Below are 18,878 nucleotides of genomic sequence, written 5' to 3'. Positions count from 1 at the left end.
TTTTGGGTCAGTCATTAACCAGCACCTTCACTTTAATCTCTAGGGACACTAGCTCCTTCGACTGTCAAAGGAGGAGCCTAGGAAGGATAATCCCTTTTAATTCTAAGACTCCAAGTCCAACTGGACACTTGCTTAGCAAGTGTCAGACAATCCTCCTAAGAGTGTTGGAGGCAGGGGGTGTTGAACACCCAGGCAAATTCCTTGTGATTTCCCATTCCATTCCCTCCATCTCATCCTCTGGTCTCTGGAGGGACTCTACCTGCCCACAAAGTTGACTTTCTGCTGAATGTAACATTCAGGGAGCCTGTAGCCATTCTTGCTCCTAAAGTATTTTATTACGTTAAACAAAACCAAACCTTTAACATATAGTAAAATGTGAATACTGAATTTTATGCTGAAATTTCTCACATGAGTGAATAACTCTGTGGGAGAAGTAAAGCCATCTCATAGAATTTCTTGGTATTGAGTTCCATTCTGCACAAGAGTAAGGCAATATTTATTTTTCACCATTATATCTACATCATCAAATCTCAAACAGGAGAAACAGTGATTTCATCAAAGTCACTATATATTTTGGGTTTAGGCCTTAGAAAGCCTGTATCTCTCATGTTAATAATCATCTCTCATTTTAAAAAATATAATGGAGAAGTAAATGGAAAATAATTTGTAATGGAAATACTCCAAGTATTAGATTCATGAATTCATTCTAAAAAATAAACAGAAGATGATGCAGCAAAATATAAATAAATATAAAACACAAAAAATGTCCCCTCATTTAGAAAAGCTGATTTTTTTCAAAATATTAAATGCTAAAATAATTAAATGCTAAAAAAATTTCAAAATTTAGCCATTGCTAAAATTTGATTTCTTTTTCCCGGTTTTTCTTTTCTTTCTTTCTTTTTTTTTTTTTTAAGAAAGGAAGACTGTAATTATAACTCACATTGAAATTTCAGCCTAGTTCCATCACTGAATTATTAGGATGGGGTCTTCAGCTACACAAGGTTATGTGTTTTTCCCAATGCCTCTTGAAAGAAATTCACCAACATATGACTTCAAAACCAAGTCCTAAATTTCATTTTGTCATTCTGTTTAAAATTGTCTACATTCAATTCATTTTCCATGATCATATCAAGTAAATTCACAATTATATTCATAAGCAACAGTAAGGCAGAATTTACTGGCTGAATGTTGGTGTCATTTAACAAGTAATTCTCCCTTATACTATCAATAAATATTAGTATTAGCATCCTCTTCTCCAGCTCATAGTAGATGCCTTAAGTCTATAAATTTACTTCTAAGATCAATGGGATATTTAGTAACATGAAGACACATGAGATTCCTATACTGGATGCCTACATTATATTTGAACTCTGAGTTAAAATAACAACAACAACAAAGTTTAGTCCTAGGTCATTTCAAATGTCCATATGCTAATAATCAAGTGACTTGTTATCTGGAGTTGTCTGTAAAATACTCCAGAAGGAAGAGTCACCCTGTTTCATTATGTCATCCTTTTGGTTTAAGTCCATTTAATTAATTTAAATTACTCTTATTTGATGGTTATAGATTCATGTGCTATCTATTACAAGGGTCAGAGAGGCAAGATAAAAACAGATTAGCTGAAGGTGTAACTGAATTAATTGACAAAAAAATGTTTGCTCTAAATTGCAAGAAAGGGATACTTAACATACACATACAATCTGTGGCTACAGCTTAATTTAGAATTTGCCACATCCTAAAATTGCTAATGAACATCAAAACAATGTTGTAGGACTCATGTTGCACACCTGAAATGCATGGAGTCTCCATGAAACAGCAGCACAAAAGCCCACAAGCTTCCTTCCAAAGGTACTCAGTAATCTTCATGAGCTTTACATTAAACATACATCTGCTATTCAGATTATAGTAGAAATACACTTTGAGTCTCTTTCAACTGCAGAAATGTTGACAGCAGAGTCATACAATTCAAGTCAAATGACTAACAGACTAATATTCAGAATTCCATTTTAAACTTAAATTCCATTTTAAACTTAAATTAAAATAAAACTTAAAAATCTAGTTACACCAGCACTATTATACCATATATCATGAAATGACCTTAAAATGGGTTTGGGCACTGAGGGACAGAATTATAACACATTAATAGTGACCGTGTAAGCAGACTACAAAGAACAGGCCCACAGCATTCTTTTTCTTTTCTTCTTATCTGAAATCATCAGAGAATTATAAAAAATTATGTTTGGTTTTAAATCTGGAAGCAAGGGTAGTCCCTACCTAGAGTTTTAGTTACCCTCCACAAACATTCATTCCAAAAATAGTATAATAATAATAATAATAATATCAGTCTCATTTCAAAAATCACTAATGGTATAATATGCATCTCTGAAGGGGTGGGAGGAGATTCTGTTCCCCCCCCCAGAAAAAAAAGATACAAAACTGGCTATAAAATCCCAATGAGCAATAACTAATTTGACCTTTTGATCCAGGAAAGAGATTTCTGTTCTTATTTTTATAATTATTTTTACTAAATACTTCCTTTTCCATTTCTGTGCAATGAACTAAGGTGCCAATAACTGTACTCTTACTTTGCTCAGAGAGCATGGTGAAGTCCTGCATGTTAACAATGACAGTTATTCCCATGCAGCTCTGAGAAAATCTTACCACCTTGACTCTTCCTTAAAAAGGGCACTCCAGAGAATATATAGCTACCATGCTCAGAGCACTCAGGAGATGAATTTAAAAACTAGCTAGCAGAGTATTGGAGTCAAATGTTTTTCCTATAAAGGCTCTGATCAGAATGAATCAGGAATATTTTAAAAGGTCACCCATGGTCAAGTCACTTGGCATTTTTCTGGCACATTCCTGCTTCAGGTACCAGTTGCTTTAAACTGTGGAACCCCAGCACACCTCCAGTCAAGGCTGCCCGAGACACCTTATTATTCATCACATGCTATGCTAAGTACCTGTGAAAGGGGGCACTCCTTGGCCAACGAACTCTGATTCATATCTTTCAGTAAGTCCTTCAGAGCATTCCTTACTGTGGTGTGCGACCATTGTTCGGGAGGCAAGTCTTCTAGTTTGGGGCAACTATTTGAGACATAGATTAGAAAGGGGATTATTACAAGATTGCATCCCGCTGCAGAACATTCCTTTAAGACAGACAGATTTCATTTTGCGCATCAAACAGATGCATCTGGAGATTGCTCTCGGTCTCCTGATTGTTCCGATTAGTTAATTACTTTATACAACACATCTGCTGTATCGATGCATGAATTATACATCAGCTGCCTGTGGTGGCTATTTTTTCATGTTACTTCTACCTTCCTGCTCTGATGCGCTTGGGAAGACAATTTAAGGTGTACTGCTTTCTCACGAGCCACCGTGAAAAGCATTAACCGTATTAACTGATTTCCTTTCATTACTCTGTTCATACGAACTAAAATGGAAAAAAATATATAAATAAACAAGATCGAGGCAATAGTGAATAAGGCATTCTTTCACAAAATGTACACAGATGGCACTGTTCATGATATGCAAAAATATTTTTTTCTTAAGTAAACTTTATGTAAAATGCCTTCTTGTAATGCATCATTTAATTGACTAAATGTAAAAAAAAAAAAAAAAAAAAAAAAAAGTCCTGCCTTTTGATAACCTGCAAAAACCTACAAATTTGGGGAGAGGTGTCTTTATACACTGAAGTTAAGGAAAAAAGCAGAAGGAGTTAAGGTAAAAAAAAAAAATCAATCTGGATTAATGTTTCTGAAATTCATGTTAAATAAAAACAGAAGACTGCCCAGAGATGCTTTATTTCAAAAGACCAGGTAAAGAGAATATTTTGCCCTAGAATCGATGCCTTGACTCACCTGTGTAACTGAATTTTCAATGTGACCACATGATACACATCTTGAAGCATATCTGCTACCGTAGCATCAGGGGCATCTGTCACATAAGACAGTGGAACTGGATTCCACTTTCCAACCTGGATTAGCCCTATTCCAGATAAAGAGAATATGTCACTGAATATTTTACTCTCAGATAATATATCTAGTTTAAGTTTTTTTTTTTCCTCCATTGCCCCCACCACAAGCAATATTGTTATTTCTGTTTGAATGATTCCCTTCCCTCTAAAAGGCAGGTCAATGAAAATATTCACAGCTTAGCTTTCCAAATCGTGAAATTATGTAAATGACTATAGGGTTGTTTATTATTTTGGAAATAAAACCCCATCAATAAAACCTATGCATAAGGCCACATTTTCCTAACTTAAAGAAAGTTCTAATAAGACATAGCCGAACCAGTTCTAAATGGCTTTACGATTTAGATAAGATTCTCTATTGCAGTGGGAATCAGCATTGAAAAATACTTTACAGCCCATAAAACCATCAGAAACAGAATAAAAGAAACAGAACTAGATATTCAGTCATAAATGCAAATTGACTCTCAACAGTCCATCTGCTCAAATACGCTCCTCACTTCCTTGTGGGTCCTCAGTGGAGCAGATTATTAAGGTCAATAAGCATACTAATGATTCAGCTGAAGTAATTTAAAAAAAAAAATCTACCTCGACATTCCACATGAGCAAAATGTGTGTTAACTAAACCAAACTGAATTAAGCCAATTTTTTAAAGTCACAGTCTATAAGGAAGCAATGTAAAACACAGGCTACAGTTATCTGAATAAAAATATTCACTGATTTCTCTTCGAGGTAAACAAAGGATGCCAAGCAATTTTTCCAACCCCACGTATGCATTATTTACCTTTGGCCTGGGCAGCAGAGCTATGTGAATAACCTAGAGACAGCAATGCCATTTCTATCAGCTGGTTGAAAAGCATATCCTTTCTCACCAACACAAATTCCGCATGCTCCTCCTTGCAATCATATTCAATGGCGTTTTCATAATGTTCTACCACGCAGAAAACTGGTAGCATGGTTCCTATCAAAAAGACAGAGAAAAAGAGACAGAAAACAACAATCTTCAGAAATACAGTCTGGGGGAAGGAAAACCTAAGCTATGAAAACAAATCTTCACAACAGTGAGAAGAGACTGTACTTCCAAGGCAGACTGGGCAGAAAAATGCAGGCACACACACACACACACATATAAATATATACAATCTTTTCTTAAGTTGTAGGAGAAATATTAAAATAGAATGTGAACTTGGTCCTAAGATAACTTGGTCCCTGCTCTAATTTTAATAGTGTATTTTCCAAAAGCAATGAATGCAGAATTACCTTTTTGATCAAATAATAATGCTGACAAGAGAGAAATAAGTGTGTCTTATCTCATTTGCTGAGTAGTTTACAGTATGCAAACAACTCGCTGCAGTTGTCTGAACCCACCTTCTTGCTGCCTACATGCTTTTGTTAATAATAAACTTTTCCTGTTTGTGTCCAAACAAATTATCTTTGACTATAAAATGATCATTTTCTTGCTTTTTGAGATATTTACTCCCACTGGTTCCATAAAAGAAATAAAAAAACAAACTGATGCTTCTAACATATAATTTCAATATGTGCACCATGTAGATAAATAACATTTACTTTTGTGACTACTCATTTCATCTACCTGACTAAAAAGACACTATGCTGGCCATAAGTCTTTAAAATTAACTATCTCAGTAGATATGATAAAAATGAGAAAGAGAAAAGGAAAATGGCCTTATCAGGATATATTAGGATCAAGAAATCTGCATGGATTTGAGGTGCTCTCTCCTGGTTTACTTTAATCCAGTGTAATAACTCAGTAGCCAAATGATTAATAAGCACAGACCATACCACTGTTAGAAAGAGGCTTGTTCCAGAAACTGAAATCATCAACTGCTGTAGTTCTCAAGGTGTTTATGCAGTGCACTATCAGACCTCCAATGATAACAGAAAAGGGTTAAAAACAGATGCATCTGAACTGTACTGTGGCAAACTGCCAGGAGGGTATCATCTTTAGCATAAATGATGACACGGGTTACTTTAACAGGGCACCCAGGATCCCCAATTAGTCCTACAACATCCATGCCTGTATAAGCTCTCTGTCCTCTGGACTTGCAGAATCCTACCAACTTCTGAAGATACCTAGTGCATGCCAACCGTCGCTGAAAATCAGGATTTCCTACTGACACCAGAGAGGCCCTTTACAAATTCTCTATTTGCTTGTTTCTGATGAACAAAAGCCGGCAATAAAACAGCTACATTTTTCCACATGTGTGTCTTCACCAAAGCTTTAGTGAACTGTTCACAAGAGATTCTAGCCCTGACAAATAAACCCCTTTAGGTTTACTTAGAAAAGCTCACAAACTCATTCGGAAGTACCAACAGGCAAGGCATGAAAAACAAGCTGCAGAGCTTGCCAATATTCTTGTCATTCATTCAGCTGTTTTATACCAGAGAGAGAACCCGTCAGGGATCAGAAGACGGCTTGGGAAGACCACAGCAAAAATAGCAATATGCAAACTGGTGATTTCTTCCTTGGCTTGAAGGTATTTTGGCAAAATCTCCTAAACAAATGAAAATATTCAACCCCTTTTTCCTAGTAGTGCTTTCTCATCTCAGCCACAATTTTTATCTAGCACCTGTCAAACAGAAACCATGCACATGAAAAATAAGATGATGCTGCGGGGGGGGGGGGGGGGGGGGGGGGGACTACCAAAAGGCTTTAGTAATTTCGTTATTTGGATTTAGCACAGATCTTTCTACAATTAAAATGCATTTTAAAATAAGTCATTATGAATACATTTTTCAAAAAAGCATTTGAGCAGGAAGTGAAATTACTATACTGTGGTTCCTCCTCCCTCTGTGATGTCTTCAAAGAGTTGGTTTAGTATGACAAAAAGATATACATTGATTTTTCCTCTTATGGCATGAAATAGATGTGTTCTACTACATGCTGCTTCTCAGACCTATGAAAAAAATTCCGCAGACCCATGACATAACTGTAGGCTTTTCGAACTATTAAGAGATACTGGATATACTTTGTATTTTATTGATCACATTCACAGGCACCTTTATAGATAATAAAGGTGGCTATAGATAAAGCAACAGTAGTATCATCTAATTACAAATCTAGCTGCTAAATCTTCTAGCAAACTGTCAAGGTTACCCTCCTGTTACTGGGAGTAATGCTAAACAGGAGCCTTCTCTGAACTGTCTGATTATTCGTGCTAGTGTTTGGCAAGACTTCCAACTACAGCAACTTCATAACCTTCCAGCATTAAAAGGGGAGAGCACTGGTCACTGCTGAATGCTAAAAATACCACATGATTTAAACCTGAAGGCAGTCTTAGAAGCTTTTGCTGAAGGTTTATGAGCCTGTGTAAACAGCACGTCTGCCATAAGGAGCAGTGAAGTCTGTAGAATCCTTGTCTAAAACTGTCCTGGCATTAAAGTTTGCTGTGCAAATATCACATAATACCAGAGACAGCTGAAATCTCCTATTTAGGAATTTATGGAACTTATATGTTTGCAGGCGTCAGAAAGTCTTTTTTATAGAGCCCCAGTGCTTCACAGTACAATATTAATGCACTCTGTTTGAAAAGCTGTAATAAATTATATTTTTAATGCTCTTACCCTGGCTTTCTTAAGATGCATACATTCTTGGCAAACAATCAATAAATAGGGTAATCATGAGTAGAGGCCAAAGAATTTGCTGAAGTGCTGTTTTTCCATTTTTAATAGATAAAGATCTAACAATACGGACTGCTGTGTCTGTTCATTTCAGGATCAATATATTCTTTGTTTTCGCCAAACCAAGAAAAAATAAATGATTGTATGATAAATGTTATGCATCAAACACAATGAAATTCCTCTGCCTTCTAACTTTATCTACTTAATATTCCTGGTTGCTAAAAGATGGCATTTTTATCCTTTACTTAGCAGATGTAAGGAAAATCTGATTCTTATACATGTTATTCATAGACCAAATAAAGACCCTTATGAAGCACATACATAATACCACCATAGGCACTGCTTTACTGGAACAACAATGTCAAACACAAAGTTGTTAAACTTCATCAATTTAATACTGGTAGAAAAAGAGTCATGCAGGCTTGCACATCTTCCCTTTATAAACTTGCCTAAATCTGCCCTTCCTTTACCCAAAATACCCAAATATAGCCAAAATTTTAAAACCAGAATCATCAGGTTTTTTACTGCTAAATAATGAGTTTGCTCTTCAGAAAATAAACCACAAAAATGACATCACCAAACTTTTATATCATCTTATGTAAGATTTCCATGATCTCTGAAATTGCCTTACAACTACTAATCCTATGAAAAGCTAAGGCGGTCCTCAAACAACCTAAGTGTCCTACTCTTCATCAGGGTTAGTTTAAGCAACAGCCACCTACATAGTCTTTATGACAGGAACACCTTATAAATGGACCCTTGTGTAAACTAAGACTACTATATTTAATTCCTTAAATCCTTATCATCCAAAAAAGTCCAATGATTCCAACCTTCAATAGAGTCAGAGGCTCCACCCAAGAATTGAGCATACACTTTCAACACATGATTGACATTACAACCCAGAATGTAACTCATTTCAGATCAGAAAGAATCCAGGAAAAGAATACACCAGTACCCTGACACAGTGACCTTGGGTAGACACGGGAGCTTGCAGCTTTCCAGGATTTGGCTCCAAAGTATTTACCTTTCCTAAGGTTGGTTTTCATCAGATGGCCCGAGTGTTTTAAAGGCACTCCCTGCATTTTTGCACCTGTGCTCCCAAGCCTTCCTCTTCCTAGCGGGCTCCCGTTCTGCTCCAGGCGGGCAATCTTGGCTGGTGGACCCTTCGGATCGCTTACATTGTTAGACATTTCTGAATGTTCTTTCCCCTGAGTTGCCTCGTTCAAATGATCCATACTCAGTCACTGTCTAAAGATCACCTGCCAGGATTTAAAAAGAAGACATGTTACAATTGGTTGGGGGTCTGTGCCTATACATGTGTCCAACATAGATGTTTTATCTCTAAACATTTCTCTCCACAAATATATTTATAAAATTGCTTACCCTTTATAAAATACAGATGTTACTACATTTCTAGATGACAGCAGTACATTTCTATTCAAGTTAATAGAACAATTTGTGGAAACCGTACCAACACACATGAATAAAAAGATAATGTGGCATCCATAAACACAACTAAAAGCAAGAAAAATGGGTTTACTTTTAAAACAAGAATAAATACAAGCTGAAAAGAATAACAAGTTATATTTATGTGGTCCCAATTTTAAAAATTACAAACTTATAACAGCAACATTATCACAGGAAAGATTATCACAGTCTAAAATATTAAATTTAATGCACATGTTTATAGTTTTACATATATTTTTATTTTATGGAAAAAGTATCTCAAAAGAAGATAGCAAACATCTAAGTGCTTTTTAAACTCCCCATTGGCTTCACAAGTTAATGATGCTGAGAAAAAGTTTTCGGCTATTAAAGTTTCAAGAGTTCCTATAACCTGTTAAAGACCTGGTGGAGGCTTGGGTCAAACATGTGACTAGATCATTTCACCCCTAAGCAAACAGGAAGAAGTAGAGGGTTTCCTCAAATATCCTAGGTACAGGGGCATTACAATTCATCTTTCAGAGTCAATATTACTGTCCATTATTAGTGTCCATTACTAATAGAATGCTATTTAAAAACCAAAAACTTGAAAATACTTTGTGATATAAACAGTAGATTGAAGAGCCAAGCTCATTTTCAAAAAATTCTTAATGATACTGATAAAACACAATCTCCAGCATCAAAAAATAATCTCAGTATGCAACAAAGTTAACATTGTAATTAATTTTTATATAAACCAAATATTATCTTCGGTTATATTTTATATGGGCATCAATTTTCACACTACTTCTAATAAAAGTAACTAGCATAGTATCATATCACTTCCAACACAGAGTTTTAATTAGAACTGATAAGAAAAGGTGAAAAGAATTGAAGACATGAAGTAGTGGGCTTATCTACATTAAAGAGAACATACTAAGGAAAACCAGAGAGAATATAATTACCATTTTCTTCTAGCTGTCTGATAATCTGACATACCTTGTACTCTTTCAAAAAATTTTATACTAAAGCTATTTAGATCCAGATTTGTGAAAGCCAGTCTGTGTTAGCATGATTTTCCTATAAACATTTTCCCTTCCATTTAACTAGAATACTTCGTCCCATATAATCAAGAAAAGTGGGGGAGCAATGTTAATCTGGAGTTTTAAAATCAACTTTAAGAATGCCAACTGAAGAATTATAAAGTTTGAGAAATAATAATGGCTATTTATCTTTGACTCCAGGGTGGCACGCCAAGAACTAAAGGTTTACCGTTGATCGAGGTCCCATCTGTTTTTGGTTATGAGGTTCATTAACAATAAATGTGCCTTTTTTAACCACTTTTTATCAAGATTACTCTTTTCCATTATATTAAACTGCAGTCTAAAGCCAAAATTAGAGAGTGATTATTAACTTATTCAAAACACTCTTTATAATGTTCCATGTGGATTATAATGCAGAGCTGCTTTTTCTAAAATTGGTTGCCTTACCCTAGAGCAGAAGACAAATTTTAAAACATAATTTGAAAAGAAAATCTTTAACCCTTGGGGCAACCTAAGAGGAAAAAAAAAATGTGGTGGAGACAAGTAGCCAGCAGCATCAAAGTTAATGCTACAAAACATATTAAGTAATCATGAGGCTTAACAGCACTATAAGCTGTAGAGCAAATGAAAGTGATAGATTATAATTTAGTTAATGTATTGACAATCAAAACATCATATAGGTCATGCAAAATTGTCCTTTGAATATCCACCTATGAGCATCTATTAAACACTAAGTCATCCAGTAAAAAGCTTTACATTATAAAGCAAAATTACATGCACATAAAACACCCAATTTACTCCTTTAAACTCTTATCCCCAAGGCTAAAGTTCACCAAACCTCAGTTTGGAATTGAAAAGAGCAGCCTCCAACAGGCCTGCCTGGACTGACAGCAGCAGAAACTAACCATGGTCTCAACAGATGCCAGGCTGAAGAGTTTCTTTTGAGTTACACATTTAAAAACCCATTTTAATATAACGTCTGGCTGGCACACAGAAAGCACCGCTACTTTCTCAAAATCCCATTTCCCTGCCCATAAACTAAGAACATATATGATAATTACTGAATGAAACAGTAAACTCAGTCTCAGCAATTATTTCCCTTAAAAAGAAAGAAATGAAAGCGCGAAATTTCGGCTTCAAGAACCTATTTTTTTGCATTGTGGGATCCTTTTCAATGAGTTTCCTTGCTGGATCGCCTCTCTTGCCCCCACAGAACCCAATAATCACATTTTAAGAGATTGTGCCCTTATCCATTCCATATGGCCGGCACGATCCAGGCCAAGCTTTCACTGTGACCTTTTAAAGAGACAAAGAAGCAAAGTACTATCTAGAAACAGAAACACTGCAGTTTTACTGAGTGAAATTAGCAAAACCGACCTGAAACTCACCACTTCAAAACTTGACAGCATATAAATAACAAAAACAAAGGAGATTTCCTTTGCAGCCCGGGTTCTTGAAGTGAAGTTCAAGACTGATGTTTTCTATGTCCTTTTTTTTTTTAATTAAAAAAAAAAAAAAGCAGCAGACCTGAAGGCGACTTCCCCTGAAATTGTATTATTTTCTCTTCCCCTACCCCCGCCCCCCGTAAGCGGGGGAAGGGCAGAAACAAACGTCTAGAAGAGTAGCCATGGGAGAGGGAGTTTAAAAAAAAAAAAATCACAATTCGAAAATCAACGTATATGATTTGTAAAATGTCTAACCTCAGAGAACGGGGTTTTTCGATGGGGAGGAGGGGAGAGTGGGAAGTAGGGAGGAGGGAGAAGATAAAATTGATCTGACAAGTGATTCGTTGGGGGGGGGGTGGATCGTAAAAACAAAGCAAAACCCGTTATGAGCTGTACACTGTGGTGGTGCTGGGGAGACGAGGTGGTGACTGAGGAATCTCTTAAAAAGAAAAAGAAGAAAAAAAAAATCACTGCGGACAAGGTCTCCAAAAAGGAAGGGGATTAAAAAAAAAAAAAAAAAAAGTCCCCTCTTCTCTCTTCCCTCCCGCTCGCTCGGGTTCTTCGGTGTGAGGACAGAAAGTCTTACTTCTGGCTGTCACTTGCAATATTATTCTCCAATAACCCCGGAGAACGCGCAGAGGGGAAGGCCACCTCGCCTCCCTGCCAATCGCCCCCACCCCCTCCCCAGCGATAGCGACTAATATTAACAAACCTTAAACTTTTTCCCTACAGCCTCGCACCCCCAACGAGGGCATCTACCAGGGGACAGAGAGGGTGAGGGGCAGCGGGTCGCGAGAAAAGCCCCGGAAAGGCACTAAAATGCCACTTTTGATTCCGCCCTCGCTGACAACAGCCCCGAGGACCCTCTCCCTGCCCATTGACGCGGGGCTGGGAGCGTCTGGGGAGACCAGTGAGGGGGAGAGAGAGAGGATGAGGGGGGAGGGGGGGAGGAGGAGGAGGAGGAAGATCAGAAGGGACCCCAGCCACCTCTACCGCCTTGGCAGCGACGAACTCCCCGCCCCCTCCCCCCAAAAAGTCGCCAAGCTCTCACTCAGCCAGAGTCCGAGGTAAACAACGAGCACCACAATGGCACTAGGACTTGGGGGGGTGGGGGGGGAAGAAGCCCAGAAACCCAACAAAACTGATCAGGAGTTTCCCGAAATGCAAAAGGGGGGGTGGGAAGCGTCCTCTGGAGTCGCCCAGGCTTTTACGCACGGCCCCGGGGCAGGCTAGAGGGCGGCTGTTGCTGTTGTTGTTGTGACGAGGCCGGTTGTTGCTGGGTGGCACTGGGAGAGGTGTGTGTGTGTGTTTGTGTGTGCGTGCGTGTGAGCGCGAGTCCCCGGACGGGGCTGTTTCTCTCTCTCTCTCTCCCTCGGTCGCTCTCCCCCTCGCTGCCGTCTCTGCCCCCATTAAATTATTAGTTGACTCATCCCGGCCGCTGTCGCCGCCGCCGCCGTGCCCAGCTCGGCTCCGCGCGTCCGCCCGGGCTGCAGCCCTCTACGCCGCTGCTCCTGCTGCTGCTGCTGCTGCTGCTGGTGCCGCCGCCGCCGCCGCTGTGGCTGCCTCTTCTTCCTCCTCCTCATTTTAATACAAAATCACCCCGCTCGCAGCCCCAGCCCCGAGCACGCAGCCTCCTCCCGGCCGCCCGCCGCCGCCCGGAGCCTTCCCCAGCGGGGCCGGCTCATCCGCCGCGTCCGGGGAGCGGGAGCGAGCGAGAAAGTGGCGGCGGCGGCGGCGGCGGCGGCGGGGGGAGGGAGAAGAGGAGGAAGGGGGTGCGCAGCGGAGGAGGAAGGCGGCGGGGGGGCAGGGTGCACGGAGAAGGCGGAAAGGGATGGGGATTAAAACCCGGGCTGGAGGGCCGGGATTGGGGGAGGGGGCGGGGGCGGCGAGTTAAAAAGCCTAAAGACAAGTAACTAGTGAATGAGTGCGGAGCTGGGGGTGGGGGGGAGCGCACGATTTCCGGCCCCGGGCGCGCAAGAATTTGTAATGAGCTTGATTAGAGTGAGGCGGCCCGACATTTATTACACACAATACCCAGAATAACAGGGCGCTGCGCGAGGGTTAGTGCTGGCCGCCGCCAGGCGCGCCAGGGAGAGCGCGGAGGGAAGGAGGAGCGGGGGCTTCCCTGGCAGCGGCCGCCGGAGCGGGGAGGGGAGCGCGCGGCGCGCGGGCGACGAGGGCAGGTGTGCGAGTGGGAGCGGGGAGGAGGAGGAGGGGCAGGACTGGCTCGGGGGCGGGGGGAATGAAAGTGACGGGGAGGAGGGGGCGAGGGCCCAGGGGGGAAAACTAACCACCCACTCTCACGCCACAAAAGCCACAAAAAGGAATACGCCGGGGGCGTCGCAGGCGGGCACCCGAGGGACGGGCGGGCGCCCGGGGGCGGGGGAGCGGAGGACGCACTGGCCCCGCGGGAAAGGGGCCGAGTCTTGCAGGTGACAGGCGCTGAGGACTGAGGTGGTAAGACTTCAGGAAGTGGCTGAAGGGGACAGTCGGGAGGTGGATCTCCCAGGAAAAAGCGCAGAGGTTGCAGAAACATTTGCAGAGCAATAAAGGCCAGGAACCTAGAAACGCTCTCCCAAATATTTATTCTCAAAGGAGGGTGGTCCCTAAACTATAAAGAGTCAACATTAAAAGCAACCGACTAAGAGCTTTCTGTACAACTCAGAGTCACAGAACACTTTGGAGGAAGAAATATGAGGCCCATAGTGGTGGAGTTAAAATTTGGGTCACTTGAAAGAGACTTGTTATTACAAAGGAAAAGATGTCATCATTTTTAAAATAATTTACACAGGGCGAGAGACAGGAAAGTTAGGGTTGGTAAATACATCTGTTGTAGCAATAAATATATATTTTTTCTGTAATCTAGGGTAAAGTCCTCAGATCAATGGTTATTATCACTTAAGTATGAACTTTAGGTAAATATAGCTCATATAAAAATGAAGAACATTACAATCTCACCCAAAATAGATATGCGTCATTTAGCCTTTAGGTTTTAGTACCACCATTTTAGCACCCTGAGGTTATTAAACAAGATTTAGTGCCCTTAATCACTAAACAAGAACAAAAAGTTATAAGAGTTATTTTGTAGAATACACTGGTAGGGAAAAGACAAAAATCAGTCAGATAAACATTTTGTTACACATAAAAAAGCAACAAGTTAGCACAAGTACTGAGATAAGAGGGAAATATGCAAATTAGACTCTTTAAAGCTACCAATACACTCTTAGACACACTGTTTACACTAGAAATCTAAGAAAAGCAGAAGGTAAAGTAGAAGATAAAGTATAGGAAATTATGGCCTCCTGGGGGAGGATAACTTCAGGAGAAACACAATGAAAATATATCACTCTAATAGCACCCAAGTTTCACCCACAAACCGGAAAGGTTAGTCAAAATCGAGGAAGGCAACCGTGAATCTTGGCACATATAAACAGAAGCCTTGAGCAAAAGAACATGTGATAATCAAACTCAAGACACAGCACCCAAAACAAGAAAAGAAATGTAAGGCAATTTTTACTAAAAAGCCTAAATGGTGCTACATTTTTAAAGGTTGAAAATGGGGGGGGGGAATATGGAGGAGGCTATTTTAACTAAAGTCTTAAGAAATATAATCAATAAGGAAATATACAAAAAGGGCAAAATGCAGTATCTTTGTGGAGATGTATATTCTGGGTAGATGTACTTAAGTATTTTAAAAAGATAATTAAGAGAAAAAGCAGATATTATCTCTGATGACAATGATTTTTCCCCCAACATGACAGGTTAGATTTGTAATTTCCAATATGAGTATTTTAATAGTTGTTTCAAATTAGTAATATCTGATGTATTACCCTGAAACCTGACTTGTTTTCAGTAGGGACAAGTGCATTCTAGTATCCTGTTGAACAAACTTACAAACAATAGCAAAATTTTAAAAATAGAGGAAAAATTTTCAGGACTACAAAAGAATATGCCATTTACCCATGCAACTTCACCTCAAGCTTAATGACTAAAAAAGAAAGAAAAGAAAGCAAAACAAAATTTGAGCTAAAAAAAAAATAAGAAAACCTAAGAAAAGGTTACTGAAAATATCAATATTAAGACACAATGGGATAAATATTACTTTTATCCCATCATTTTACACAAATAAATAAGACAGAATGCCTTCTGCTTGCCTTAGCCTCATAATGACCTGATCAATGCTAATGTAATATGGGAAATAAAATAGTAGTCTTTAAATCTGAATAGCACTTTTATCCAGGAATCACAAACCTATTCATAAACACAAATCATTAAAGTATGTAACAGGGGTTGACATGGCCTTGGAAAATGATAAGCAGAATAAGCAAGCATAAGGTATCTAATAATGACTTTATTATAATAAAGAGTAACAATATATTACAATCGTGAATCTATTAGTCACATAGACACAATAATTTTCTCTGAAGCATATTCTGTATTCCAGAACTTTATGATTAGAAGAAAGGATAGAAGTAAAATGGCACACAAGAGTTTTATACTCTAGCAGTATACTACATTGATGAACTTAATTACTATGCACTATCTACTAGTTCAGAATATTCATTATAGCCACTGAGTTATTGGGCAGTGTAAACTCAGATTAAAATAAAGAAGAAAAAAGAAAGATAATTAGGAAAACACCACCTACCTAGGCGTATGTAAGAGAAAGTTCTCATGGCAGGGGGAAAAACCATCAACTGATTCTACATAGGAATATATTTACCCATAAAGAAGCAATCAAGTATTTTAAAAAGTTAAACTTTATAAATACTGCTATCAAAATAAAAACTTGAGGAACATGAAATAGTGCAACTCAATTACATGAACTGTTTAACGTGGACATACCGTTAAAACAGAGTGCACCAATTTTTTCTCACATGAGAAGGCATTCATACTGGCTACACAAAGGAAGCAAAGATAAAATATTGTAACTGATATACAAGATTTTTAAAAACTTAATGAAAGGACTACTGCATGTTTTAGATGGCAACATATTAAGATAAATATGCAGGCAGATATCCGAAAGCATTAAAACACATTCAGAGTTCTGAATAGGACACACATTTGTAATAAACAGAGAAAGCATTTAGAATTCGAATGCTTTTAAGATATAGCAACTCTGTCAGTGCCTGTGTTAGTAAAGCAATGCTCACCACCATAACACTTTCTAAGGACATGTTGTTGGGTTTTTTTTTTCCATCTTTTTAAATTCAAATACAGTTGGCTATCTCTCCACACTCTTAAAGTAGCACAATTTATGTAGCACATTGCTCTTTTTGTCATGTCAACTCTTTGTTTTTTGGCTTTAACTGCAGGTGGTGTTTTCCATATATGAATTTCTGGGAATATGGTCTGTGTTGGCCATATAAGGATGTCTATTCAAGCCATATGTTTTGCTGTCATGTGTCTCATTTTGTCTGTCTGGGATGTCAGTACTGATTTCCACATCGTTTCTTGAATGGACCAAATTCCAATTTGTAAGAGCAGGGAGGAAACGCTGGGGCTGCAGCCCAAACAACTTTGTCAAAACATATATTGGAGAGGAAATGCAATATCCTGTAAACATTTGCACCTTCTTATCATGTATTATCTATAACTGACATTATCACAACTGCATACAGTTTAGGAAAGAATTCACTTGCTCGAGTTCAAATGTTTGCAGTATGCATGTGCATGTAGCTTCATCATACCAGATCCCCTCACCTTGGGAGGTCATGGCATCACCCATGCTAATTGCCTTGCTCTGAGCTGTGCGTCCCACAGCTAACCTGACCCAGCCTTGAACCAGAGGAAGGCACACTGCTTCATGCTTTTCTCTGGTGCAACTCTCTGACTAATCCCACAAAAAGTTCTGGTCCCCATGATATATTCTCACAACATCTTGTATTTCTCCTTTGTAACAGTCATCCCAGTCTTAATCAATTAACAAACAGGCTAATTATTAGTTTAATAAATAGCTCCCTTATTGGACTGAAATCCCTATGGTAGCAGAAGTCTGTGCTCACTGCCATACTACCAGAAATGTAATGCAGCATCCTTGTAATATTTAGATTATGAATGAATATATAGGAGCAAATAGCTCACAGTGCCACTTGAAACCAATTTCCACTACAAAGTGCATTGACAATACATTTCAGAGATTGCAGATGTGAGGAGAAAGGAACAGGGGAGAAGTGGTTATACCATTTAAATTTGAATTAAAATGAAATAAAATTTACAAGTTAGTTCCTCCATCATATTTCAAGTGCTCAATAGCTCCCATGTGACTACTGTTGCTATCATAATGCACAGTATCGCTATAGAACACTTCTTCATTGCAGAAAGTTCCATTGGATAGTGTTTACCTAACGAACTCCTGTAAGACAACTAAGTAAATCCAAGACCTGGTCAGGAGGAATCTTAATGGTGCTGAATGGCTATTAGACTTTCTAATAATGTCTGAATCAAGATCATTTTTCCATTTTATAATTAGCCCATAGATCTGTAAAGTTGCATGAAGTTATACTTGTGTACTGCTGAACACAAATTTAAGACAACTTTCTAGACATGTCTGTACTTGAAAGGGTCCTGTAATACAGTTGGAATAATATGCATTTACTCCAAATGCTGCTTTCCATGAGCATTTAAATATCTCATAGGTGAAGTTAAAAACCACAGAGTCATTCCCACCCTTACCTCGGCCCCCACATTAAGTAAGCATAGCTGCCCTTGGAAATGGCTCTTTTGGAAGCTTTAATTGTAGAGACTTACTCAAACTGGGAGGGCATCCAGATACCAAACAAATAATAATACACTGCAGAAAATAATGGCAAAAGGCTTGAAAATGTTGCAGGAGAGATAAAAAGAGTAATGATAATGAACATTAAATGCAGGGCTTTATGTTTTTGTTTTTATTTTTTTCTCCAAATAAGTTGAGTTTCAGTTAGATTGATGGTGATCAAAAGTTGCTTCCTAATTACTTTGGGGTAGATATAAATACCACTGGTAATTTATGATATGGTTTTAATAGATAAAGGTCATTATTACAGCAGAAAAAAAAAACAGACCAATGTTTTTGCTAGTTTGGGGGGGATCTAGACAGAGCAACTGTTATAGTTGGCTTCTGGAAACTGACAAGATACTTGAACCTTTTACCCAGAAATATTGCTGTGAAAATTTACTTTTATATTAGCAAAAATTTATTGAACAAATCTTCTCAAAAGATGTTAGTATGAATCCTGTCTCTAACAAGGCACAATAGTAATGATTTCATCAAAATTGGTACTTCTATCTGGACCTAGATCGAAAATTGAACAGGGATCAGGAAAGAATTCTTGCAATTGCCATTGAGTCTGCCAGTGTAGAGATCACCAC

At 38.7% G+C, this 18,878-nt stretch overlaps 1 protein-coding gene across 5 annotated transcripts in view; it reads right to left on the bottom strand.

Annotated features, from left to right (window-relative positions):
- Positions 1-13,287, bottom strand: part of SATB1 (SATB homeobox 1) — a 75,351-nt gene extending 62,064 nt beyond the window's left edge. For 2 of the 5 annotated variants that reach the window (XM_081288266.1, XM_081288268.1), the window contains exons 1-5: positions 11,469-13,287; positions 8,640-8,874; positions 4,758-4,934; positions 3,864-3,990; positions 2,964-3,087 (exon numbers count right to left, since the gene is read on the bottom strand). In XM_081288266.1, coding sequence (XP_081144392.1) covers positions 2,964-3,087; positions 3,864-3,990; positions 4,758-4,934; positions 8,640-8,850 — 639 coding nt within the window. In that variant the 5' untranslated portion in view covers positions 8,851-8,874; positions 11,469-13,287. Of the gene's footprint in view, positions 1-2,963; positions 3,088-3,863; positions 3,991-4,757; positions 4,935-8,639; positions 8,875-11,457 lie in introns of all 5 variants that reach the window. The other 3 variants (XM_081288269.1, XM_081288270.1, XM_081288267.1) reach the window with 2 other exon arrangements.
- Positions 13,288-18,878: the final 5,591 nt, after the last annotated feature.

The sequence above is a fragment of the Spermophilus citellus genome (assembly GCF_964194105.1).
Source record: "Spermophilus citellus genome assembly, chromosome: 3".
In the NCBI taxonomy this organism is placed as follows: domain Eukaryota; kingdom Metazoa; phylum Chordata; class Mammalia; order Rodentia; family Sciuridae; genus Spermophilus; species Spermophilus citellus.
The sequence above is the reverse complement of the archived record's forward strand: the minus strand, read 5'-3'. Positions and strand labels throughout refer to the sequence as shown.